The sequence below is a fragment of the Aedes albopictus genome, unplaced genomic scaffold (genome assembly GCF_035046485.1).
Source record: "Aedes albopictus strain Foshan unplaced genomic scaffold, AalbF5 HiC_scaffold_256, whole genome shotgun sequence".
In the NCBI taxonomy this organism is placed as follows: domain Eukaryota; kingdom Metazoa; phylum Arthropoda; class Insecta; order Diptera; family Culicidae; genus Aedes; species Aedes albopictus.
In genome coordinates, this window is record NW_026917042.1 from 1 (window position 1) to 24,584 (window position 24,584).

The 24,584-nt window shown below is 46.8% G+C and overlaps 13 protein-coding genes across 13 annotated transcripts; 8 read left to right on the forward strand and 5 right to left on the reverse strand.

Moving 5' to 3' along the window:
• Positions 1–909: 909 nt before the first annotated feature.
• Positions 910–1,340, forward strand: LOC134284526 (histone H3-like; the record flags this gene model as incomplete). The annotated part of the gene is made up of 1 exon (XM_062843491.1): positions 910–1,340. A coding segment is annotated over one exon (411 nt), but the record flags the coding sequence as incomplete, so codon positions are not given.
• An 806-nt stretch (positions 1,341–2,146) lies between these two features.
• On the reverse strand, positions 2,147–2,628 carry LOC134284529 (histone H2A). Its single transcript, XM_062843501.1, has one exon. The coding sequence runs from the start codon at positions 2,545–2,547 to the stop codon at positions 2,173–2,175; it is 375 nt and encodes a 124-aa protein (XP_062699485.1). The 5' UTR covers positions 2,548–2,628; the 3' UTR covers positions 2,147–2,172.
• A 138-nt stretch (positions 2,629–2,766) lies between these two features.
• On the forward strand, positions 2,767–3,225 carry LOC109404529 (histone H2B). The gene has a single exon (XM_019677426.3). It carries the CDS (start codon positions 2,825–2,827, stop codon positions 3,197–3,199), a length of 375 nt encoding a protein of 124 aa, XP_019532971.1. The 5' UTR covers positions 2,767–2,824; the 3' UTR covers positions 3,200–3,225.
• Positions 3,226–5,033: 1,808 nt separating this feature from the next.
• On the forward strand, positions 5,034–5,849 carry LOC109413299 (histone H1-like). The gene has a single exon (XM_019687016.4). It carries the CDS (start codon positions 5,096–5,098, stop codon positions 5,774–5,776), a length of 681 nt encoding a protein of 226 aa, XP_019542561.3. The 5' UTR covers positions 5,034–5,095; the 3' UTR covers positions 5,777–5,849.
• A 3,073-nt stretch (positions 5,850–8,922) lies between these two features.
• LOC115270094 (histone H4) lies at positions 8,923–9,305 on the reverse strand. Its single transcript, XM_029879068.2, has one exon. It carries the CDS (start codon positions 9,242–9,244, stop codon positions 8,933–8,935), a length of 312 nt encoding a protein of 103 aa, XP_029734928.1. The 5' UTR covers positions 9,245–9,305; the 3' UTR covers positions 8,923–8,932.
• Positions 9,306–9,432: 127 nt separating this feature from the next.
• LOC115270054 (histone H3) lies at positions 9,433–9,930 on the forward strand. The gene has a single exon (XM_029879019.2). The coding sequence runs from the start codon at positions 9,500–9,502 to the stop codon at positions 9,908–9,910; it is 411 nt and encodes a 136-aa protein (XP_029734879.1). The 5' UTR covers positions 9,433–9,499; the 3' UTR covers positions 9,911–9,930.
• Positions 9,931–10,736: 806 nt separating this feature from the next.
• Positions 10,737–11,217, reverse strand: LOC109404592 (histone H2A). Its single transcript, XM_019677496.3, has one exon. The coding sequence runs from the start codon at positions 11,135–11,137 to the stop codon at positions 10,763–10,765; it is 375 nt and encodes a 124-aa protein (XP_019533041.1). The 5' UTR covers positions 11,138–11,217; the 3' UTR covers positions 10,737–10,762.
• Positions 11,218–11,358: 141 nt separating this feature from the next.
• Positions 11,359–11,815, forward strand: LOC109621654 (histone H2B). The gene has a single exon (XM_020075745.3). It carries the CDS (start codon positions 11,415–11,417, stop codon positions 11,787–11,789), a length of 375 nt encoding a protein of 124 aa, XP_019931304.1. The 5' UTR covers positions 11,359–11,414; the 3' UTR covers positions 11,790–11,815.
• Positions 11,816–13,623: 1,808 nt separating this feature from the next.
• On the forward strand, positions 13,624–14,445 carry LOC115266976 (histone H1-like). Its single transcript, XM_062843496.1, has one exon. The coding sequence runs from the start codon at positions 13,686–13,688 to the stop codon at positions 14,364–14,366; it is 681 nt and encodes a 226-aa protein (XP_062699480.1). The 5' UTR covers positions 13,624–13,685; the 3' UTR covers positions 14,367–14,445.
• A 3,250-nt stretch (positions 14,446–17,695) lies between these two features.
• On the reverse strand, positions 17,696–18,071 carry LOC115270064 (histone H4). The gene has a single exon (XM_029879036.2). It carries the CDS (start codon positions 18,015–18,017, stop codon positions 17,706–17,708), a length of 312 nt encoding a protein of 103 aa, XP_029734896.1. The 5' UTR covers positions 18,018–18,071; the 3' UTR covers positions 17,696–17,705.
• A 1,437-nt stretch (positions 18,072–19,508) lies between these two features.
• On the reverse strand, positions 19,509–19,983 carry LOC109404534 (histone H2A). Its single transcript, XM_019677431.3, has one exon. The coding sequence runs from the start codon at positions 19,907–19,909 to the stop codon at positions 19,535–19,537; it is 375 nt and encodes a 124-aa protein (XP_019532976.1). The 5' UTR covers positions 19,910–19,983; the 3' UTR covers positions 19,509–19,534.
• A 147-nt stretch (positions 19,984–20,130) lies between these two features.
• Positions 20,131–20,587, forward strand: LOC115270065 (histone H2B). The gene has a single exon (XM_062843498.1). It carries the CDS (start codon positions 20,187–20,189, stop codon positions 20,559–20,561), a length of 375 nt encoding a protein of 124 aa, XP_062699482.1. The 5' UTR covers positions 20,131–20,186; the 3' UTR covers positions 20,562–20,587.
• A 1,808-nt stretch (positions 20,588–22,395) lies between these two features.
• LOC115270066 (histone H1-like) lies at positions 22,396–23,211 on the forward strand. The gene has a single exon (XM_029879037.2). The coding sequence runs from the start codon at positions 22,458–22,460 to the stop codon at positions 23,136–23,138; it is 681 nt and encodes a 226-aa protein (XP_029734897.2). The 5' UTR covers positions 22,396–22,457; the 3' UTR covers positions 23,139–23,211.
• Positions 23,212–24,584: the final 1,373 nt, after the last annotated feature.

Here is a 24,584-nt window from a genome sequence, read left to right on the forward strand (position 1 = left end):
CATACACAACAAGTGTGGAGCCTCGTAGCCGTGTGGCTACGGTCACCAAGCTTCAAACCACACCTTGGGCGAGGGTTCGATTCCCGCTTCGGGTGATGAAACTTTTCGCGAGAATATTTTTTTTTTTTCGTATTCCATGCTTCGTGTGATCGTTCGTAAAGTTTCGTTCTGTCTGTTCCGCCGCCGGCTGAAGACGATGTCTGTGTCTTTTAATTTTATGGATTGACTGAATAAAGTAATGAACAAACATCGGAAGAAATATTGCAAATATATATATGAAAATCCGTCACAGGATCGAGGACTTTCTTGAAGGTTTTGTCGGCTTTTTTGTTTATTTTTTATTTCAAGAATTGCTCTAAGTGGCAAATTTTGGCATATGCGAAGATTAAGGTTTCACGGTGCCGCTGGAACTCAAGCTTATCAGTTATACGAGAACAGTTTATGACTTCGAGCTAAACCGCTGGGAGTTTGCCACGTAACCGGCCAGCTCTTCTGCCATATGAATCTCGAGAGTCGTTCCTATCACATCTCTCTCAATACCAGCCAAGATCTGGACACAATGATCATCCCTTTTTATTTGCTGCGGGTTCACTCCGGCTATTAATGCCCGACAGCCGTCCAGCTGCATAGTGCATACCTGAAGGCAGAAAAGTACCCGCTGCCTTGCCCGCTGCTTCCCATCTATTTTTTTCTTAGCTTTGGGATAAACAAACAAGCAAATCTCGTTATCTTGGTTACGATATTTCTGGAATAAGTTTGCTTTGATAGAAAAGTGAAAAAGGGCGGCGAAATGAAAATTTAACGCGCCGCTTCAAGCGAAATGCTGAGCAGGCGAAAATACTGGGGGAGCGAATGGCGTCACAAATCGAAATGAATTTGTTCCTGACCTTAATATCTTAGTGTTAAATCTATGCTCGTACCAAGCAGACTGCCCGTAAGTCTACCGGAGGAAAGGCCCCTCGCAAGCAGCTGGCCACCAAGGCCGCTCGCAAGAGTGCCCCTGCCACCGGAGGAGTCAAGAAGCCTCATCGTTATCGGCCAGGAACTGTCGCTCTGCGTGAAATCCGTCGTTACCAGAAATCCACTGAGCTGCTGATCCGCAAGCTCCCATTCCAGCGTCTGGTCCGTGAAATCGCTCAGGACTTCAAGACTGACCTGCGCTTCCAGAGCTCAGCCGTCATGGCCCTGCAGGAAGCTAGCGAGGCCTACCTGGTTGGTCTGTTTGAAGATACCAACCTGTGTGCCATCCATGCCAAGCGTGTCACTATCATGCCCAAGGACATCCAGCTGGCTCGTCGCATCCGTGGAGAACGCGCTTAAATTTGGTCTTGTGTTATTAATCACTTTCAAAACGGCCCTTTTCAGGGCCACCGAAAACGTTTCACAAAAGAGTTTCACGAAAATTTCCTACGATAATAAGCCCCGGTATAGCCCTCACTATTATTTCGAACCTTTGAACATTTCCGCGCCAGCAGTGACGGTCCACCAAATTGCCAGTTACATTTTTCGTCCAAACGCCGACTGCAGGTAACGGCATTTTCGGGCCCGTTCACATAGCACACGGTTGTATCGATAGGTAAAAACAACAAACTGCAGCAATTTTCTGACAACCACATTCGATAGATTTACGTAATGACAAAGACAAACTTACCGCGGGGTACAGACTGAATCGATTTCGATTATTTTCATCGAAAATTCAACTATGTACGAGTCCTGATATTTTGACGCTGGATAACGTCCGTCAGCAAGATATGGGGGATAGAATTTCGAAAATCGAAAATTAAGCATATAACGAAGGGCGGTTAGGTTTCAATCGCTAATAAATCCATCATTTTCAGATGAGTGTTTCAATCAATCAGATTTTTTACTTCTTTCCACAACGATGAAAAACTAAACCGAATAGCAGTGAACGAAATTTAAAAACCATCACAAAACATTGACTTTATTTTTTTTTTTCGGATCTTCCTCGGGATGTACTGCTTCTGCAGGTTCCTGAAATAAAAATCGTACCATTTCCAAAGCATTCGCACATTCAGAGCACTGCAAGGTAGGTAGTTTTGCAGCGAACAAATCATTTCAAAACAACTCTCTATCAGGAAAATGAATATTGTCGTCCTGAAAAGGACGGTTTTTGGTTTGATGCACACGGTCTTCGATCGAGCGGGAAGAGATTTATGCCTTCTTTTCGGTCTTCTTGGGCAACAGAACAGCCTGGATGTTTGGCAAGACACCACCCTGGGCGATGGTAACGCCAGACAGCAGTTTGTTCAATTCTTCGTCGTTGCGGATGGCCAACTGCAGATGACGGGGAATGATTCTGGTCTTCTTGTTGTCACGAGCAGCGTTTCCTGCCAACTCGAGGACTTCAGCAGCCAGATACTCCATCACGGCAGCCAAGTACACTGGGGCACCAGCGCCGACACGCTCGGCATAGTTGCCCTTCCTGAGCAGACGGTGGATACGGCCGACTGGGAACTGCAGTCCAGCACGGTTGGAACGGGACTTTGCCTTTCCCTTAACTTTGCCTCCTTTGCCGCGGCCAGACATCGTGAGATAGATTCGAGTTTTACTAACGAAGAAACGTTCACAAAGCGTACGTAAGCTGTACTGATGGCGAACCAACGGATCGGCAGGCTATTTTATACCCGCATAGCACTGCGCTACACCAACACTAGGGAGGGAAAAGCGAAACGAATAAAATGACAAACAAACCAAAGGGGCGGAACATCGCTTGCTATTCTACGGGTATAAAAGAGAACCGATTGGCTCGGTGGGCATCAGTTTCTGTTTCCTTTTGGATCGAAAACAACCTCACCGTAGCACGATGGCACCGAAAACCAGCGGAAAGGCCGCCAAGAAATCCGGCAAGGCCCAGAAGAACATTGTCAAGGGCGACAAGAAGAAGAAGAAGCAGCGCAGGAAGGAGAGCTACGCTATCTACATCTACAAGGTGTTGAAGCAAGTCCACCCGGACACTGGCGTCTCGTCGAAGGCTATGAGCATCATGAACAGCTTCGTCAACGACATCTTCGAACGCATTGCCGCCGAAGCCTCTCGTCTGGCTCACTACAACAAGCGCTCGACCATTACCTCTCGCGAAATCCAAACCGCCGTCCGTCTTCTGCTCCCAGGAGAGTTGGCCAAGCACGCCGTTTCCGAAGGAACCAAGGCCGTCACCAAGTACACCAGCTCCAAGTAAATGACGACCGTCCGGGAATTATCGCATCAAACCAAAAGGCCCTTTTCAGGGCCACTATATCATTCTCGAAAAGAGTTAACTAGGAAATAATGACCTGCCAAACCAACTGCAACACTTACGACTCAAACCTGTAGGACCTTATGGCCATTTCCGATGTACCCAATGGTAACATTCATACTAACCTCTAGTGTGGGCCCCGAATATGGCGACCGTGCCTCGATGATGTACTGCCACTTTGGCTCTGACTGACTGTAGTTACTGACTTTCTCTCAGATTGGTTGTTTCACGAAAAGTATCACCGTACCAACTGTGGTGCTGCCACCAGAGTTTACATACAATCGTATAAGCGTAGTTTTAGTCACCTAGCTAGATGAGTGAGCATAGCATAGAGTGGTGGGTACGACTGCTATCGATTACACGTCGGGGTGCGTTTGCTTGATTTCAAGTTTCTGAAAATTCACCAATAATTAATCGTTGCTACAATCGGGTGCGTGCGACACACAAGATTGGCTTCAAGTATCCAACTGCAGTAGGCGTCGTTTTTGTTTTCATTTTCACCCTGGAATTGGCCAGGCAAACTTGTCAGCTCTACATTTTCGGAACGCCTTTGAGATGAATCCATCGGACCGAACATGTCTAGCCTGTGTCGTCCGGTGGTTTAGGTCAGTCAAATCATAGCTTTTGCACCATCGGAGAACAGATGCAGTGCGTCAGTTTTTGTTCGTTAGTTTCGATTACATCCAGACTGAACTTGAACCGACTTAGCTCTTCGATTGCGGAAAACTGCAAGTGGAAGTCGAAATACGCGTATCTGCCAAAAGATGTTGGCATTGGAGGGCCGGAATTAAAGGGTGCAAACACTTACTACATTCATTCAAATTCAGATTGAATTTGAACTCCAACGACGGCTCTAATAACTCTCAATGTTGATCGTACATCAAACAAGCTAACAACTCGATGGACTTGTGATAGATTCGCACTACTGGGCAGATTTTCGTGATTTTTGGCTGCTGTTAGGTGTATAATGTATTCAAATTTGTTGCCGCAAGATCCTGATGTGAAACTAACTCTAGATCTGTGATAACATCTAATATTACCCTTTTAAATCGTGCTCATTGCTGCGGCATCAAAGACTGGGACAAAGTACTGGTCTGCTTCGGTCAACTACAGCTGGGACTGCTACCAAGGCGGGAAATGATGTTTTCTGTTAGCATGCGTTTAGGTCGTAGAACTTTTGTACATAAACTAAATGTGCGTAAACCGACGGAGTTGTCCGATTGGAGTACAGCTAAGCACTAGTTTGAAGCATCATTTACGGAAAAATTTCATAAAACGGTATTGCCCAAAGTTTCCCTAAAACCAAGCACGCAGCAACGCGTACTAGCACCGGGAAGGACTTTGTTTTAGAGCCATTTCTAAGGCATTACCGGACCGAATACTTGCTCGGTATGGATGTCGCTGAATAGAGTAACTATTGGGCTTTTGAAATTCACTACCGACATGGACGATGACATTGTTTCAATAGCAACTATTGACTGTTTTGTCGGGTGAACCCACATCATATGACTCACGGGTGCTGCTAGGACACGTTTTTGCCAAGCTATTTCTGACATGGAACCCCAACAGCAATGTTGTGCCACTAGCTAGACTCATGTGCTTGTTAACTGTACAGAAAAGTTATTCAACTATTGCTCCCAGTAAATGTAAAATAGCGTTTTAGAAACATGTTACCAAAAAAATAGACAATATTTTGCGAACACTCAATAAGTGAACGATCATGTCTGCATCCCTAACACAGACATCATTATCGAACATCGCACTGTTGTCGGATTTACCTTCATTCAATCGTTTACACCAACGTGTCAGTGTCGCTGTACCTACTACCAACCAACCGCAATGTCTGAAGTTGCCGCCGAAGCCGCTGCCGCAGCTCCTGCTGCCTCGCCAGCCAAGGCCAAGAAGCCAAGGGCCCCTAAGGGACAGGGCAAGCCGAAGAAGCCATCGACCCATCCTCCAGTGAACGATATGGTTGTTGCTGCTATCAAAACCCTGAAGGAGCGCAACGGATCGTCCCTGCAGGCCATCAAGAAGTACATCGCTGCCAACTACAAGTGCGATGTCGCCAAGCTGGCCCCATTCCTCAAGAAGGCCTTGAAGAACGGTGTCGAGAAGGGCAAGTTTGTCCAAACCAAAGGAACTGGTGCATCCGGATCGTTCAAGCTGAAGGCTGAGGCCAAGAAGGCCGCCGGCGAGAAAAAGCCCAAGAAGGCCGGTGAGAAGAAAGCCAAGAAGGCTACCGGTGAGAAGAAGAAGGCTGCCAAGAAACCAGCTGGGGAAAAGAAAGCCAAGAAGCCAGCCGGCGAGAAGAAAGCCAAGAAACCAGCTGCAGCGAAAAAAGCCAAAGCTGCCGGTGCAAAGGCCGCCAAAAAAGCCGGAGGTGTGAAGAAGGCCGCTGCCCCGAAACAAAAGGCCACCAAGCCATCCAAGACCGCCGCAAAGAAGCCAAAGACCCCGAAACCGAAGAAGGCCGCCCCCGCCAAGAAAGCTGCCGCGAAGAAAACCGCCGCCAAGAAGTAATCTGGCGATTTTCGGAACCATCAGTCGTCATACTGCGAAACAGTATCCCACTTTCAAATCAGTCCTTTTCAGGACTACCATCTTAGATCTTACCAAAGAGTTAAAAGTTGAAATGGTTTCCTATCATCCAATGCCAGGTCATACGTTTCCTAGAATACTGCTAGGTGCAATTCTCAAATAGGCCGGTCAGCTCGGCATGATTGAGTGGTGCCTTTTCGCTGCCGCCGAGCTTCCAGAGTGAAACTCTCGAATCTTTGCACCGTGTTGGTGTAGTTAAGGTTAATTGAAAATGACTGCAACTTCCCTGCAGATTGATTGGTTGGTGAAATTCCTGTTACTACCCGGTTGACATAGAGCAAGTCACCTGGAAGGCTGCACTTGAAATGATGAAATTCACAAACACCAATCGTGAGAAGCACTAATTGTCACGATACAGCCATTTCTGTCTGCGCGCTTCGATATAACGTGCATTTTACCCTCGATATACGTACACCAAAATTTGTCTCAATGTGCACTTATTCTGGGTAGCATGGCTAAAGCTGCAATCGCATTTGGGGTGATTTTATCGTTTATCTGGAGATCATTACTGGGAAAGTTAGAACTTTTCATCGAAGCAAAATGTACGTTATAAACAGAATTTCCCGACTGGAAAAGGAATTGAATCCGCCGTCTCCGGGTTGGCGATCGAAAACCCTATCCCCTAGGCTAACCGGAGACCCCAATCTCACTTTCGATCGCCAACCAGTTCCCCACTCATCGGACCGAACTGCAATTCTGACCGAGGATTTCAAACGTTTAACCCAGTGTGCCTACTGACAGCCCTCTGAAAATCTAAGATCTACACGCCCTTGGTACAATGAAAGCACAGGATGCACAAGTTCTTCGCAGTTTTACACATACCTCAATAGTGAACGGCTTGCTGATCCCAGTTTAGGGCACTGATGCCGGCCGGGTGGGTTAAACAGGCGACAACACTCCGCGACACACGCGATTCAACACCCGGGCACAAGAACAAAACAAACTATTTACAATGGACACATTCACGCTGTGTGCATGACCACTGTACTTCCGGCGGCAGTCTTCCGCTATAGGTTCAAATTTTGAACGATGAATCAAACTGGCACTCCCGCAACGGAGACGCGACACTCAGCTAGACGGACACCGAACTGAACTGACTACCTACACCGAGGAAAAATTCTACTCAGTCCCTGCGTTATTCCTACTTCTGTTTTCGTTAAGTTTTAACTGACCGAGTAGAATTTTTTCTCGGTGTATCACGATTAAGAAATTGCGCACGGTAAAACAACGTGACACAAAATTGAGAATGGATTTTCTCAGCCCGTTTGAGCTTCATGTTTAGTAAACTGCCAAATCTCGATCCGTGGTGAGAACCGGCGAGACATTCTCCCAGGGGGAGTGAGAATGAACGAACGCTCTCTCTCTCTTCTTGGCGTAACGTCCTCACTGGGACAAAGCCTGCTTCTCAGCTTAGTGTTCTATGAGCACTTCCACAGTTATTAACTGAGAGCTTCCTCTGCCAATGACCATTTTGCATGCGTATATCGTGTGGCAGGCACGAAGATACTCTATGCCCAAGGAAGTCAAGGAAATTGCCTTTACGAAAAGATCCTGGACCGACCGGGAATCGAACCCGTCACCCTCAGCATGGTCATGCTGAATACCCGTGCGTTAACCGCCTCGGCTATATGGGCCCTCGCCATGAACGAACGCGTGTAACACGATTTGGAGTGTATACGAATAACACGCTCAATTGTGTGTGGCTTTGTTTCACCGTGTGAGTGCCGCAGAGCACTCACCGCCGCTGCGTTTCGGCACGCATGGTGGGCAAGCTGTGAAAATTGTTGGCCAACATGGCAGCTTATATTTCGGATGGCAGGATACCGAGCTGTGCAAGACAACGCAGTTTTCTTGCTCTAAATCACAAAACCGTCATTGAAAATAATTGCACTGTTATCCAGATAGTGAGTAGAGTAGAATTTTTATTAGCATTGGTTGTGGTTTTAGCGAGACTAAAATCTGCGTTTGAGTTTTTGATAAACGACGATGGTTCGTTTCCTCTCAATTGGCGATTAAAAGTAGAGATTATGTCGTGAAAATTTGGAAGTTTGAAAGGGAAATACCAGTTCCCCATCAGTTGATTCGTCAATTTTTTGGTAAATTTATCGATAAATTGAATTTTTCTACCCCGATCCTACATTAAATTTTATCTGGAACGACTCAATCACTAAAATACGAAATGGGATTTCACTAAACTTAACCTCACTTTAGGAGGCCAGGTTCTGCATATAACCTTGTACGCCACGCTGTAATCGAGAATTTTAACTCTCCTTTCCCTCCTCCGTACTTTTGCATTGCTTGTCACAACTTTACAAAAAACCCCTCTCGTCCGTCTCGAGCGTGGCGTACTTTATGGATGGCCCCTAAATAATTGACATGCTGCTTTGAAGTCCGGGATTGGGATACATTCACTTCCAAGCGTACAGTCACGAACGTATGGTACACGCCATTGAAATCCCGGGTAGGGATGCATACATCCATGATTTATTGCTATACAGTTTACCGGTTCTACCGACGCTTGGCGTTGGGCGACATTGCAACCATTGTTAACAATCAAGTTCTTCGAAACATACATATTGGATGTGGGAAATATTAAACAAAACTGTCATCTTCAAGACTGGAGTTTTCCTTGCCTTGATAAGTATGATTTGAGCTGCCTACGTGCATAACATGTATAAGCGACGCTCTGGAAGTATGGGGACGTGTTTGCTTAGCTTTTCAATTCGAGCTTTTCCAACTCGAAGCGGAGCATTTTTGGCTGGCCAAATTCCGATACGGAGGCAAGCGCTTCTGGTTCCCAGGTTTCATTTCAATTTTACTTACTTATCGTCGTGTTCAGCTTTCCGGTGCTACGGTGCACGAAAGATAGAATATCGAGAGGTTCCCAATGGAGGTACTATATACAAATTGGATGCACATTTTCATCATTACAATCAATCACTTCCGTTCTGAGGTCCATAGGCACGACATATTAGGTACTGTTGCTTTTTGGCGGTAGAAAACTGACTGTTTAACTCTTTTGTACACACGTTCGGTGGCCCTGAAAAGGGCCGTTTTTTGAGAGAAGAAACCTGTGATTTAACCTCCGAAACCGTACAGAGTGCGTCCCTGTCGCTTCAGGGCGTACACGACATCCATAGCGGTAACGGTTTTGCGCTTGGCGTGTTCAGTGTAGGTGACGGCATCACGGATGACGTTTTCCAGGAACACCTTCAGCACACCACGAGTTTCTTCGTAGATGAGACCGGAGATACGCTTGACTCCACCACGACGAGCCAGACGACGGATGGCGGGCTTGGTGATACCCTGGATGTTATCACGCAAAACCTTGCGATGACGCTTGGCGCCTCCTTTTCCGAGTCCTTTGCCTCCCTTGCCACGGCCAGTCATTTTGGATATTTACTTCTGTGTTCGACTACGGGTGTAACGAAACTGATGCCCTACGAAACTGATGCTGCCGCTTTTATACCTACTCGAGGGGTAACTTCTTCTTGCCGTGCTTGCTTTTTCTATTCTTCTATGGCTTGTGATTGGTTGCCTGCGATGAACCAAGCATATAAAAGAGTACTACACAAATTCGACCCTCATTCTTTCGCTTCGTTTCAACGTATTCGTTTGGATTGAAAACAATTTTCTTCATCTACGATGGCTCGTACCAAGCAGACTGCCCGTAAGTCTACCGGAGGAAAGGCCCCTCGCAAGCAGCTGGCCACCAAGGCCGCTCGCAAGAGTGCCCCTGCCACCGGAGGAGTCAAGAAGCCTCATCGTTATCGGCCAGGAACTGTCGCTCTGCGTGAAATCCGTCGTTACCAGAAATCCACTGAGCTGCTGATCCGCAAGCTCCCATTCCAGCGTCTGGTCCGTGAAATCGCTCAGGACTTCAAGACTGACCTGCGCTTCCAGAGCTCAGCCGTCATGGCCCTGCAGGAAGCTAGCGAGGCCTACCTGGTTGGTCTGTTTGAAGATACCAACCTGTGTGCCATCCATGCCAAGCGTGTCACTATCATGCCCAAGGACATCCAGCTGGCTCGTCGCATCCGTGGAGAACGCGCTTAAATTTGGTCTTGTGTTATTAATCACTTTCAAAACGGCCCTTTTCAGGGCCACCGAAAACGTTTCACAAAAGAGTTTCACGAAAATTTCCTACGATAATAAGCCCCGGTATAGCCCTCACTATTATTTCGAACCTTTGAACATTTCCGCGCCAGCAGTGACGGTCCACCAAATTGCCAGTTACATTTTTCGTCCAAACGCCGACTGCAGGTAACGGCATTTTCGGGCCCGTTCACATAGCACACGGTTGGATCGATAGGTAAAAACAACAAACTGCAGCAATTTTCTGACAACCACATTCGATAGATTTACGTAATGACAAAGACAAACTTACCGCGGGGTACAGACTGAATCGATTTCGATTATTTTCATCGAAAATTCAACTATGTACGAGTCCTGATATTTTGACGCTGGATAACGTCCGTCAGCAAGATATGGGGGATAGAATTTCGAAAATCGAAAATTAAGCATATAACGAAGGGCGGTTAGGTTTCAATCGCTAATAAATCCATCATTTTCAGATGAGTGTTTCAATCAATCAGATTTTTTACTTCTTTCCACAACGATGAAAAACTAAACCGAATAGCAGTGAACGAAATTTAAAAACCATCACAAAACATTGACTTTATTTTTTTTTTTCGGATCTTCCTCGGGATGTACTGCTTCTGCAGGTTCCTGAAATAAAAATCGTACCATTTCCAAAGCATTCGCACATTCAGAGCACTGCAAGGTAGGTAGTTTTGCAGCGAACAAATCATTTCAAAACAACTCTCTATCAGGAAAATGAATATTGTCGTCCTGAAAAGGACGGTTTTTGGTTTGATGCACACGGTCTTCGATCGAGCGGGAAGAGATTTATGCCTTCTTTTCGGTCTTCTTGGGCAACAGAACAGCCTGGATGTTTGGCAAGACACCACCCTGGGCGATGGTAACGCCAGACAGCAGTTTGTTCAATTCTTCGTCGTTGCGGATGGCCAACTGCAGATGACGGGGAATGATTCTGGTCTTCTTGTTGTCACGAGCAGCGTTTCCTGCCAACTCGAGGACTTCAGCAGCCAGATACTCCATCACGGCAGCCAAGTACACTGGGGCACCAGCGCCGACACGCTCGGCATAGTTGCCCTTCCTGAGCAGACGGTGGATACGGCCGACTGGGAACTGCAGTCCAGCACGGTTGGAACGGGACTTTGCCTTTCCCTTAACTTTGCCTCCTTTGCCGCGGCCAGACATCGTGAGATAGATTCGAGTTTTACTAACGAAGAAACGTTCACAAAGCGTACGTAAGCTGTACTGATGGCGAACCAACGGATCGGCAGGCTATTTTATACCCGCATAGCACTGCGCTACACCAACACTAGGGAGGGAAAAGCGAAACGAATAAAATGACAAACAAACCAAAGGGGCGGAACATCGCTTGCTATTCTACGGGTATAAAAGAGAACCGATTGGCTCGGTGGGCATCAGTTTCTGTTTCCTTTTGGATCGAAAACAACCTCACCGTAGCACGATGGCACCGAAAACCAGCGGAAAGGCCGCCAAGAAATCCGGCAAGGCCCAGAAGAACATTGTCAAGGGCGACAAGAAGAAGAAGAAGCAGCGCAGGAAGGAGAGCTACGCTATCTACATCTACAAGGTGTTGAAGCAAGTCCACCCGGACACTGGCGTCTCGTCGAAGGCTATGAGCATCATGAACAGCTTCGTCAACGACATCTTCGAACGCATTGCCGCCGAAGCCTCTCGTCTGGCTCACTACAACAAGCGCTCGACCATTACCTCTCGCGAAATCCAAACCGCCGTCCGTCTTCTGCTCCCAGGAGAGTTGGCCAAGCACGCCGTTTCCGAAGGAACCAAGGCCGTCACCAAGTACACCAGCTCCAAGTAAATGACGACCGTCCGGGAATTATCGCATCAAACCAAAAGGCCCTTTTCAGGGCCACTATATCATTCTCGAAAAGAGTTAACTAGGAAATAATGACCTGCCAAACCAACTGCAACACTTACGACTCAAACCTGTAGGACCTTATGGCCATTTCCGATGTACCCAATGGTAACATTCATACTAACCTCTAGTGTGGGCCCCGAATATGGCGACCGTGCCTCGATGATGTACTGCCACTTTGGCTCTGACTGACTGTAGTTACTGACTTTCTCTCAGATTGGTTGTTTCACGAAAAGTATCACCGTACCAACTGTGGTGCTGCCACCAGAGTTTACATACAATCGTATAAGCGTAGTTTTAGTCACCTAGCTAGATGAGTGAGCATAGCATAGAGTGGTGGGTACGACTGCTATCGATTACACGTCGGGGTGCGTTTGCTTGATTTCAAGTTTCTGAAAATTCACCAATAATTAATCGTTGCTACAATCGGGTGCGTGCGACACACAAGATTGGCTTCAAGTATCCAACTGCAGTAGGCGTCGTTTTTGTTTTCATTTTCACCCTGGAATTGGCCAGGCAAACTTGTCAGCTCTACATTTTCGGAACGCCTTTGAGATGAATCCATCGGACCGAACATGTCTAGCCTGTGTCGTCCGGTGGTTTAGGTCAGTCAAATCATAGCTTTTGCACCATCGGAGAACAGATGCAGTGCGTCAGTTTTTGTTCGTTAGTTTCGATTACATCCAGACTGAACTTGAACCGACTTAGCTCTTCGATTGCGGAAAACTGCAAGTGGAAGTCGAAATACGCGTATCTGCCAAAAGATGTTGGCATTGGAGGGCCGGAATTAAAGGGTGCAAACACTTACTACATTCATTCAAATTCAGATTGAATTTGAACTCCAACGACGGCTCTAATAACTCTCAATGTTGATCGTACATCAAACAAGCTAACAACTCGATGGACTTGTGATAGATTCGCACTACTGGGCAGATTTTCGTGATTTTTGGCTGCTGTTAGGTGTATAATGTATTCAAATTTGTTGCCGCAAGATCCTGATGTGAAACTAACTCTAGATCTGTGATAACATCTAATATTACCCTTTTAAATCGTGCTCATTGCTGCGGCATCAAAGACTGGGACAAAGTACTGGTCTGCTTCGGTCAACTACAGCTGGGACTGCTACCAAGGCGGGAAATGATGTTTTCTGTTAGCATGCGTTTAGGTCGTAGAACTTTTGTACATAAACTAAATGTGCGTAAACCGACGGAGTTGTCCGATTGGAGTACAGCTAAGCACTAGTTTGAAGCATCATTTACGGAAAAATTTCATAAAACGGTATTGCCCAAAGTTTCCCTAAAACCAAGCACGCAGCAACGCGTACTAGCACCGGGAAGGACTTTGTTTTAGAGCCATTTCTAAGGCATTACCGGACCGAATACTTGCTCGGTATGGATGTCGCTGAATAGAGTAACTATTGGGCTTTTGAAATTCACTACCGACATGGACGATGACATTGTTTCAATAGCAACTATTGACTGTTTTGTCGGGTGAACCCACATCATATGACTCACGGGTGCTGCTAGGACACGTTTTTGCCAAGCTATTTCTGACATGGAACCCCAACAGCAATGTTGTGCCACTAGCTAGACTCATGTGCTTGTTAACTGTACAGAAAAGTTATTCAACTATTGCTCCCAGTAAATGTAAAATAGCGTTTTAGAAACATGTTACCAAAAAAATAGACAATATTTTGCGAACACTCAATAAGTGAACGATCATGTCTGCATCCCTAACACAGACATCATTATCGAACATCGCACTGTTGTCGGATTTACCTTCATTCAATCGTTTACACCAACGTGTCAGTGTCGCTGTACCTACTACCAACCAACCGCAATGTCTGAAGTTGCCGCCGAAGCCGCTGCCGCAGCTCCTGCTGCCTCGCCAGCCAAGGCCAAGAAGCCAAGGGCCCCTAAGGGACAGGGCAAGCCGAAGAAGCCATCGACCCATCCTCCAGTGAACGATATGGTTGTTGCTGCTATCAAAACCCTGAAGGAGCGCAACGGATCGTCCCTGCAGGCCATCAAGAAGTACATCGCTGCCAACTACAAGTGCGATGTCGCCAAGCTGGCCCCATTCCTCAAGAAGGCCTTGAAGAACGGTGTCGAGAAGAGCAAGTTTGTCCAAACCAAAGGAACTGGTGCATCCGGATCGTTCAAGCTGAAGGCTGAGGCCAAGAAGGCCGCCGGCGAGAAAAAGCCCAAGAAGGCCGGTGAGAAGAAAGCCAAGAAGGCTACCGGTGAGAAGAAGAAGGCTGCCAAGAAACCAGCTGGGGAAAAGAAAGCCAAGAAGCCAGCCGGCGAGAAGAAAGCCAAGAAACCAGCTGCAGCGAAAAAAGCCAAAGCTGCCGGTGCAAAGGCCGCCAAAAAAGCCGGAGGTGTGAAGAAGGCCGCTGCCCCGAAACAAAAGGCCACCAAGCCATCCAAGACCGCCGCAAAGAAGCCAAAGACCCCGAAACCGAAGAAGGCCGCCCCCGCCAAGAAAGCTGCCGCGAAGAAAACCGCCGCCAAGAAGTAATCTGGCGATTTTCGGAACCATCAGTCGTCATACTGCGAAACAGTATCCCACTTTCAAATCAGTCCTTTTCAGGACTACCATCTTAGATCTTACCAAAGAGTTAAAAGTTGAAATGGTTTCCTATCATCCAATGCCAGGTCATACGTTTCCTAGAATACTGCTAGGTGCAATTCTCAAATAGGCCGGTCAGCTCGGCATGATTGAGTGGTGCCTTTTCGCTGCCGCCGAGCTTCCAGAGTGAAACTCTCGAATCTTTGCACCGTGTTGGTGTAGTTAAGGTTAATTGAAAATGACTGCAACTTCCCTGCAGATTGATTGGTTGGTGAAATTCCTGTTACTACCCGGTTGACATAGAGCAAGTCACCTGGAAGGCTGCACTTGAAATGATGAAATTCACAAACACCAATCGTGAGAAGCACTAATTGTCAGGATACAGCCATTTCTGTCTTCGCGCTTCGATATAACGTGCATTTTACCCTCGATATACGTACACCAAAATTTGTCTCAATGTGCACTTATTCTGGGTAGCATGGCTAAAGCTGCAATCGCATTTGGGGTGATTTTATCGTTTATCTGGAGATCATTACTGGGAAAGTTAGATCTTTTCATCGAAGCAAAATGTACGTTATAAACAGAATTTCCCGACTGGAAAAGGAATTGAATCCGCCGTCTCCGGGTTGGCGATCGAAAACCCTATCCCCTAGGCTAACCGGAGACCCCAATCTCACTTTCGATCGCCAACCAGTTCCCCACTCATCGGACCGAACTGCAATTCTGACCGAGGATTTCAAACGTTTAACCCAGTGTGCCTACTGACAGCCCTCTGAAAATCTAAGATCTACACGCCCTTGGTACAATGAAAGCACAGGATGCACAAGTTCTTCGCAGTTTTACACATACCTCAATAGTGAACGGCTTGCTGATCCCAGTTTAGGGCACTGATGCCGGCCGGGTGGGTTAAACAGGCGACAACACTCCGCGACACACGCGATTCAACACCCGGGCACAAGAACAAAACAAACTATTTACAATGGACACATTCACGCTGTGTGCATGACCACTGTACTTCCGGCGGCAGTCTTCCGCTATAGGTTCAAATTTTGAACGATGAATCAAACTGGCACTCCCGCAACGGAGACGCGACACTCAGCTAGACGGACACCGAACTGAACTGACTACCTACACCGAGGAAAAATTCTACTCAGTCCCTGCGTTATTCCTACTTCTGTTTTCGTTAAGTTTTAGCTGACCGAGTAGAATTTTTTCTCGGTGTATCACGATTAAGAAATTGCGCACGGTAAAACAACGTGACACAAAATTGAGAATGGATTTTCTCAGCCCGTTTGAGCTTCATGTTTAGTAAACTGCCAAATCTCGATCCGTGGTGAGAACCGGCGAGACTAGAGACTGTATATATAGAGACACGCAAAGACAACTTCTTTTGAGTGTTGTTCTTCTTCCTCGCCCGACTTTGTTTTCACAATTTTGCTGGCTTGCTCGATAGGTAGCCGATTTGACAGTTCGATAGGTAGATTTGGTTTCACTCTTTGCGGGACTGTGTTATAAACAGACTGTAGGCGAGACATTCTCCCAGGGGGAGTGAGAATGAACGAACGCTCTCTCTCTCTTCTTGGCGTAACGTCCTCACTGGGACAAAGCCTGCTTCTCAGCTTAGTGTTCTATGAGCACTTCCACAGTTATTAACTGAGAGCTTCCTCTGCCAATGACCATTTTGCATGCGTATATCGTGTGGCAGGCACGAAGATACTCTATGCCCAAGGAAGTCAAGGAAATTTCCTTTACGAAAAGATCCTGGACCGACCGGGAATCGAACCCGTCACCCTCAGCATGGTCATGCTGAATACCCGTGCGTTAACCGCCTCGGCTATATGGGCCCTCGCCATGAACGAACGCGTGTAACACGATTTGGAGTGTATACGAATAACACGCTCAATTGTGTGTGGCTTTGTTTCACCGTGTGAGTGCCGCAGAGCACTCACCGCCGCTGCGTTTCGGCACGCATGGTGGGCAAGCTGTGAAAATTGTTGGCCAACATGGCAGCTTATATTTCGGATGGCAGGATACCGAGCTGTGCAAGACAACGCAGTTTTCTTGCTCTAAATCACAAAACCGTCATTGAAAATAATTGCACTGTTATCCAGATAGTGAGTAGAGTAGAATTTTTATTAGCATTGGTTGTGGTTTTAGCGAGACTAAAATCTGCGTTTGAGTTTTTGATAAACGACGATGGTTCGTTTCCTCTCAATTGGCGATTAAAAGTAGAGATTATGTCGTGAAAATTTGGAAGTTTGAAAGGGAAATACCAGTTCCCCATCAGTTGATTCGTCAATTTTTTGGTAAATTTATCGATAAATTGAATTTTTCTACCCCGATCCTACATTAAATTTTATCTGGAACGACTCAATCACTAAAATACGAAATGGGATTTCACTAAACTTAACCTCACTTTAGGAGGCCAGGTTCTGCATATAACCTTGTACGCCACGCTGTAATCGAGAATTTTAACTCTCCTTTCCCTCCTCCGTACTTTTGCATTGCTTGTCACAACTTTACAAAAAACCCCTCTCGTCCGTCTCGAGCGTGGCGTACTTTATGGATGGCCCCTAAATAATTGACATGCTGCTTTGAAGTCCGGGATTGGGATACATTCACTTCCAAGCGTACAGTCACGAACGTATGGTACACGCCATTGAAATCCCGGGTAGGGATGCATACATCCATGATTTATTGCTATACAGTTTACCGGTTCTACCGACGCTTGGCGTTGGGCGACATTGCAACCATTGTTAACAATCAAGTTCTTCGAAACATACATATTGGATGTGGGAAATATTAAACAAAACTGTCATCTTCAAGACTGGAGTTTTCCTTGCCTTGATAAGTATGATTTGAGCTGCCTACGTGCATAACATGTATAAGCGACGCTCTGGAAGTATGGGGACGTGTTTGCTTAGCTTTTCAATTCGAGCTTTTCCAACTCGAAGCGGAGCATTTTTGGCTGGCCAAATTCCGATACGGAGGCAAGCGCTTCTGGTTCCCAGGTTTCATTTCAATTTTACTTACTTATCGTCGTGTTCAGCTTTCCGGTGCTACGGTGCACGAAAGATAGAATATCGAGAGGTTCCCAATGGAGGTACTATATACAAATTGGATGCACATTTTCATCATTACAATCAATCACTTCCGTTCTGAGGTCCATAGGCACGACATATTAGGTACTGTTGCTTTTTGGCGGTAGAAAACTGACTGTTTAACTCTTTTGTACACACGTTCGGTGGCCCTGAAAAGGGCCGTTTTTTGAGAGAAGAAACCTGTGATTTAACCTCCGAAACCGTACAGAGTGCGTCCCTGTCGCTTCAGGGCGTACACGACATCCATAGCGGTAACGGTTTTGCGCTTGGCGTGTTCAGTGTAGGTGACGGCATCACGGATGACGTTTTCCAGGAACACCTTCAGCACACCACGAGTTTCTTCGTAGATGAGACCGGAGATACGCTTGACTCCACCACGACGAGCCAGACGACGGATGGCGGGCTTGGTGATACCCTGGATGTTATCACGCAAAACCTTGCGATGACGCTTGGCGCCTCCTTTTCCGAGTCCTTTGCCTCCCTTGCCACGGCCAGTCATTTTGGATATTTACTTCTGTGTTCGACTACGGGTGTAACGAAACTGATGCCCTACGAAACTGATGCTGCCGCTTTTATACCTACTCGAGGGGTAACTTCTTCTTGCCGTGCTTGCTTTTTCTATTCTTCTATGGCTTGTGATTGGTTGCCTGCGATGAACCAAGCATATAAAAGAGTACTACACAAATTCGACCCTCATTCTTTCGCTTCGTTTCAACGTATTCGTTTGGATTGAAAACAATTTTCTTCATCTACGATGGCTCGTACCAAGCAGACTGCCCGTAAGTCTACCGGAGGAAAGGCCCCTCGCAAGCAGCTGGCCACCAAGGCCGCTCGCAAGAGTGCCCCTGCCACCGGAGGAGTCAAGAAGCCTCATCGTTATCGGCCAGGAACTGTCGCTCTGCGTGAAATCCGTCGTTACCAGAAATCCACTGAGCTGCTGATCCGCAAGCTCCCATTCCAGCGTCTGGTCCGTGAAATCGCTCAGGACTTCAAGACTGACCTGCGCTTCCAGAGCTCAGCCGTCATGGCCCTGCAGGAAGCTAGCGAGGCCTACCTGGTTGGTCTGTTTGAAGATACCAACCTGTGTGCCATCCATGCCAAGCGTGTCACTATCATGCCCAAGGACATCCAGCTGGCTCGTCGCATCCGTGGAGAACGCGCTTAAATTTGGTCTTGTGTTATTAATCACTTTCAAAACGGCCCTTTTCAGGGCCACCGAAAACGTTTCACAAAAGAGTTTCACGAAAATTTCCTACGATAATAAGCCCCGGTATAGCCCTCACTATTATTTCGAACCTTTGAACATTTCCGCGCCAGCAGTGACGGTCCACCAAATTGCCAGTTACATTTTTCGTCCAAACGCCGACTGCAGGTAACGGCATTTTCGGGCCCGTTCACATAGCACACGGTTGGATCGATAGGTAAAAACAACAAACTGCAGCAATTTTCTGACAACCACATTCGATAGATTTACGTAATGACAAAGACAAACTTACCGCGGGGTACAGACTGAATCGATTTCGATTATTTTCATCGAAAATTCAACTATGTACGAGTCCTGATATTTTGACGCTGGATAACGTCCGTCAGCAAGATATGGGGGATAGAATTTCGAAAATCGAAAATTAAGCATATAACGAAGGGCGGTTAGGTTTCAATCGCTAATAAATCCATCATTTTCAGATGAGTGTTTCAATCAATCAGATTTTTTACTTCTTTCCACAACGATGAAAAACTAAACCGAATAGCAGTGAACGAAATTTAAAAACCATCACAAAACATTGACTTTATTTTTTTTTTCGGATCTTCCTCGGGATGTACTGCTTCTGCAGGTTCCTGAAATAAAAATCGTACCATTTCCAAAGCATTCGCACATTCAGAGCACTGCAAGGTAGGTAGTTTTGCAGCGAACAAATCATTTCAAAACAACTCTCTATCAGGAAAATGAATATTGTCGTCCTGAAAAGGACGGTTTTTGGTTTGATGCACACGGTCTTCGATCGAGCGGGAAGAGATTTATGCCTTCTTTTCGGTCTTCTTGGGCAACAGAACAGCCTGGATGTTTGGCAAGACACCACCCTGGGCGATGGTAACGCCAGACAGCAGTTTGTTCAATTCTTCGTCGTTGCGGATGGCCAACTGCAGATGACGGGGAATGATTCTGGTCTTCTTGTTGTCACGAGCAGCGTTTCCTGCCAACTCGAGGACTTCAGCAGCCAGATACTCCATCACGGCAGCCAAGTACACTGGGGCACCAGCGCCGACACGCTCGGCATAGTTGCCCTTCCTGAGCAGACGGTGGATACGGCCGACTGGGAACTGCAGTCCAGCACGGTTGGAACGGGACTTTGCCTTTCCCTTAACTTTGCCTCCTTTGCCGCGGCCAGACATCGTGAGATAGATTCGAGTTTTACTAACGAAGAAACGTTCACAAAGCGTACGTAAGCTGTACTGATGGCGAACCAACGGATCGGCAGGCTATTTTATACCCGCATAGCACTGCGCTACACCAACACTAGGGAGGGAAAAGCGAAACGAATAAAATGACAAACAAACCAAAGGGGCGGAACATCGCTTGCTATTCTACGGGTATAAAAGAGAACCGATTGGCTCGGTGGGCATCAGTTTCTGTTTCCTTTTGGATCGAAAACAACCTCACCGTAGCACGATGGCACCGAAAACCAGCGGAAAGGCCGCCAAGAAATCCGGCAAGGCCCAGAAGAACATTGTCAAGGGCGACAAGAAGAAGAAGAAGCAGCGCAGGAAGGAGAGCTACGCTATCTACATCTACAAGGTGTTGAAGCAAGTCCACCCGGACACTGGCGTCTCGTCGAAGGCTATGAGCATCATGAACAGCTTCGTCAACGACATCTTCGAACGCATTGCCGCCGAAGCCTCTCGTCTGGCTCACTACAACAAGCGCTCGACCATTACCTCTCGCGAAATCCAAACCGCCGTCCGTCTTCTGCTCCCAGGAGAGTTGGCCAAGCACGCCGTTTCCGAAGGAACCAAGGCCGTCACCAAGTACACCAGCTCCAAGTAAATGACGACCGTCCGGGAATTATCGCATCAAACCAAAAGGCCCTTTTCAGGGCCACTATATCATTCTCGAAAAGAGTTAACTAGGAAATAATGACCTGCCAAACCAACTGCAACACTTACGACTCAAACCTGTAGGACCTTATGGCCATTTCCGATGTACCCAATGGTAACATTCATACTAACCTCTAGTGTGGGCCCCGAATATGGCGACCGTGCCTCGATGATGTACTGCCACTTTGGCTCTGACTGACTGTAGTTACTGACTTTCTCTCAGATTGGTTGTTTCACGAAAAGTATCACCGTACCAACTGTGGTGCTGCCACCAGAGTTTACATACAATCGTATAAGCGTAGTTTTAGTCACCTAGCTAGATGAGTGAGCATAGCATAGAGTGGTGGGTACGACTGCTATCGATTACACGTCGGGGTGCGTTTGCTTGATTTCAAGTTTCTGAAAATTCACCAATAATTAATCGTTGCTACAATCGGGTGCGTGCGACACACAAGATTGGCTTCAAGTATCCAACTGCAGTAGGCGTCGTTTTTGTTTTCATTTTCACCCTGGAATTGGCCAGGCAAACTTGTCAGCTCTACATTTTCGGAACGCCTTTGAGATGAATCCATCGGACCGAACATGTCTAGCCTGTGTCGTCCGGTGGTTTAGGTCAGTCAAATCATAGCTTTTGCACCATCGGAGAACAGATGCAGTGCGTCAGTTTTTGTTCGTTAGTTTCGATTACATCCAGACTGAACTTGAACCGACTTAGCTCTTCGATTGCGGAAAACTGCAAGTGGAAGTCGAAATACGCGTATCTGCCAAAAGATGTTGGCATTGGAGGGCCGGAATTAAAGGGTGCAAACACTTACTACATTCATTCAAATTCAGATTGAATTTGAACTCCAACGACGGCTCTAATAACTCTCAATGTTGATCGTACATCAAACAAGCTAACAACTCGATGGACTTGTGATAGATTCGCACTACTGGGCAGATTTTCGTGATTTTTGGCTGCTGTTAGGTGTATAATGTATTCAAATTTGTTGCCGCAAGATCCTGATGTGAAACTAACTCTAGATCTGTGATAACATCTAATATTACCCTTTTAAATCGTGCTCATTGCTGCGGCATCAAAGACTGGGACAAAGTACTGGTCTGCTTCGGTCAACTACAGCTGGGACTGCTACCAAGGCGGGAAATGATGTTTTCTGTTAGCATGCGTTTAGGTCGTAGAACTTTTGTACATAAACTAAATGTGCGTAAACCGACGGAGTTGTCCGATTGGAGTACAGCTAAGCACTAGTTTGAAGCATCATTTACGGAAAAATTTCATAAAACGGTATTGCCCAAAGTTTCCCTAAAACCAAGCACGCAGCAACGCGTACTAGCACCGGGAAGGACTTTGTTTTAGAGCCATTTCTAAGGCATTACCGGACCGAATACTTGCTCGGTATGGATGTCGCTGAATAGAGTAACTATTGGGCTTTTGAAATTCACTACCGACATGGACGATGACATTGTTTCAATAGCAACTATTGACTGTTTTGTCGGGTGAACCCACATCATATGACTCACGGGTGCTGCTAGGACACGTTTTTGCCAAGCTATTTCTGACATGGAACCCCAACAGCAATGTTGTGCCACTAGCTAGACTCATGTGCTTGTTAACTGTACAGAAAAGTTATTCAACTATTGCTCCCAGTAAATGTAAAATAGCGTTTTAGAAACATGTTACCAAAAAAATAGACAATATTTTGCGAACACTCAATAAGTGAACGATCATGTCTGCATCCCTAACACAGACATCATTATCGAACATCGCACTGTTGTCGGATTTACCTTCATTCAATCGTTTACACCAACGTGTCAGTGTCGCTGTACCTACTACCAACCAACCGCAATGTCTGAAGTTGCCGCCGAAGCCGCTGCCGCAGCTCCTGCTGCCTCGCCAGCCAAGGCCAAGAAGCCAAGGGCCCCTAAGGGACAGGGCAAGCCGAAGAAGCCATCGACCCATCCTCCAGTGAACGATATGGTTGTTGCTGCTATCAAAACCCTGAAGGAGCGCAACGGATCGTCCCTGCAGGCCATCAAGAAGTACATCGCTGCCAACTACAAGTGCGATGTCGCCAAGCTGGCCCCATTCCTCAAGAAGGCCTTGAAGAACGGTGTCGAGAAGGGCAAGTTTGTCCAAACCAAAGGAACTGGTGCATCCGGATCGTTCAAGCTGAAGGCTGAGGCCAAGAAGGCCGCCGGCGAGAAAAAGCCCAAGAAGGCCGGTGAGAAGAAAGCCAAGAAGGCTACCGGTGAGAAGAAGAAGGCTGCCAAGAAACCAGCTGGGGAAAAGAAAGCCAAGAAGCCAGCCGGCGAGAAGAAAGCCAAGAAACCAGCTGCAGCGAAAAAAGCCAAAGCTGCCGGTGCAAAGGCCGCCAAAAAAGCCGGAGGTGTGAAGAAGGCCGCTGCCCCGAAACAAAAGGCCACCAAGCCATCCAAGACCGCCGCAAAGAAGCCAAAGACCCCGAAACCGAAGAAGGCCGCCCCCGCCAAGAAAGCTGCCGCGAAGAAAACCGCCGCCAAGAAGTAATCTGGCGATTTTCGGAACCATCAGTCGTCATACTGCGAAACAGTATCCCACTTTCAAATCAGTCCTTTTCAGGACTACCATCTTAGATCTTACCAAAGAGTTAAAAGTTGAAATGGTTTCCTATCATCCAATGCCAGGTCATACGTTTCCTAGAATACTGCTAGGTGCAATTCTCAAATAGGCCGGTCAGCTCGGCATGATTGAGTGGTGCCTTTTCGCTGCCGCCGAGCTTCCAGAGTGAAACTCTCGAATCTTTGCACCGTGTTGGTGTAGTTAAGGTTAATTGAAAATGACTGCAACTTCCCTGCAGATTGATTGGTTGGTGAAATTCCTGTTACTACCCGGTTGACATAGAGCAAGTCACCTGGAAGGCTGCACTTGAAATGATGAAATTCACAAACACCAATCGTGAGAAGCACTAATTGTCAGGATACAGCCATTTCTGTCTTCGCGCTTCGATATAACGTGCATTTTACCCTCGATATACGTACACCAAAATTTGTCTCAATGTGCACTTATTCTGGGTAGCATGGCTAAAGCTGCAATCGCATTTGGGGTGATTTTATCGTTTATCTGGAGATCATTACTGGGAAAGTTAGAACTTTTCATCGAAGCAAAATGTACGTTATAAACAGAATTTCCCGACTGGAAAAGGAATTGAATCCGCCGTCTCCGGGTTGGCGATCGAAAACCCTATCCCCTAGGCTAACCGGAGACCCCAATCTCACTTTCGATCGCCAACCAGTTCCCCACTCATCGGACCGAACTGCAATTCTGACCGAGGATTTCAAACGTTTAACCCAGTGTGCCTACTGACAGCCCTCTGAAAATCTAAGATCTACACGCCCTTGGTACAATGAAAGCACAGGATGCACAAGTTCTTCGCAGTTTTACACATACCTCAATAGTGAACGGCTTGCTGATCCCAGTTTAGGGCACTGATGCCGGCCGGGTGGGTTAAACAGGCGACAACACTCCGCGACACACGCGATTCAACACCCGGGCACAAGAACAAAACAAACTATTTACAATGGACACATTCACGCTGTGTGCATGACCACTGTACTTCCGGCGGCAGTCTTCCGCTATAGGTTCAAATTTTGAACGATGAATCAAACTGGCACTCCCGCAACGGAGACGCGACACTCAGCTAGACGGACACCGAACTGAACTGACTACCTACACCGAGGAAAAATTCTACTCAGTCCCTGCGTTATTCCTACTTCTGTTTTCGTTAAGTTTTAGCTGACCGAGTAGAATTTTTTCTCGGTGTATCACGATTAAGAAATTGCGCACGGTAAAACAACGTGACACAAAATTGAGAATGGATTTTCTCAGCCCGTTTGAGCTTCATGTTTAGTAAACTGCCAAATCTCGATCCGTGGTGAGAACCGGCGAGACTAGAGACTGTATATATAGAGACACGCAAAGACAACTTCTTTTGAG

Excerpts from the sequence above, each read along its gene's own strand:
- LOC115270065 (XM_062843498.1), top strand. The coding sequence starts at position 20,187 with ATGGCACCGAAAACCAGCGGAAAGGCCGCCAAGAAATCCGGCAAGGCC.
- LOC115270054 (XM_029879019.2), top strand. The coding sequence starts at position 9,500 with ATGGCTCGTACCAAGCAGACTGCCCGTAAGTCTACCGGAGGAAAGGCC.
- LOC109404534 (XM_019677431.3), bottom strand. The coding sequence starts at position 19,909 with ATGTCTGGCCGCGGCAAAGGAGGCAAAGTTAAGGGAAAGGCAAAGTCC.
- LOC115270094 (XM_029879068.2), bottom strand. The coding sequence starts at position 9,244 with ATGACTGGCCGTGGCAAGGGAGGCAAAGGACTCGGAAAAGGAGGCGCC.
- LOC115270064 (XM_029879036.2), bottom strand. The coding sequence starts at position 18,017 with ATGACTGGCCGTGGCAAGGGAGGCAAAGGACTCGGAAAAGGAGGCGCC.
- LOC109621654 (XM_020075745.3), top strand. The coding sequence starts at position 11,415 with ATGGCACCGAAAACCAGCGGAAAGGCCGCCAAGAAATCCGGCAAGGCC.
- LOC115266976 (XM_062843496.1), top strand. The coding sequence starts at position 13,686 with ATGTCTGAAGTTGCCGCCGAAGCCGCTGCCGCAGCTCCTGCTGCCTCG.
- LOC134284529 (XM_062843501.1), bottom strand. The coding sequence starts at position 2,547 with ATGTCTGGCCGCGGCAAAGGAGGCAAAGTTAAGGGAAAGGCAAAGTCC.
- LOC115270066 (XM_029879037.2), top strand. The coding sequence starts at position 22,458 with ATGTCTGAAGTTGCCGCCGAAGCCGCTGCCGCAGCTCCTGCTGCCTCG.
- LOC109404592 (XM_019677496.3), bottom strand. The coding sequence starts at position 11,137 with ATGTCTGGCCGCGGCAAAGGAGGCAAAGTTAAGGGAAAGGCAAAGTCC.
- LOC109413299 (XM_019687016.4), top strand. The coding sequence starts at position 5,096 with ATGTCTGAAGTTGCCGCCGAAGCCGCTGCCGCAGCTCCTGCTGCCTCG.
- LOC109404529 (XM_019677426.3), top strand. The coding sequence starts at position 2,825 with ATGGCACCGAAAACCAGCGGAAAGGCCGCCAAGAAATCCGGCAAGGCC.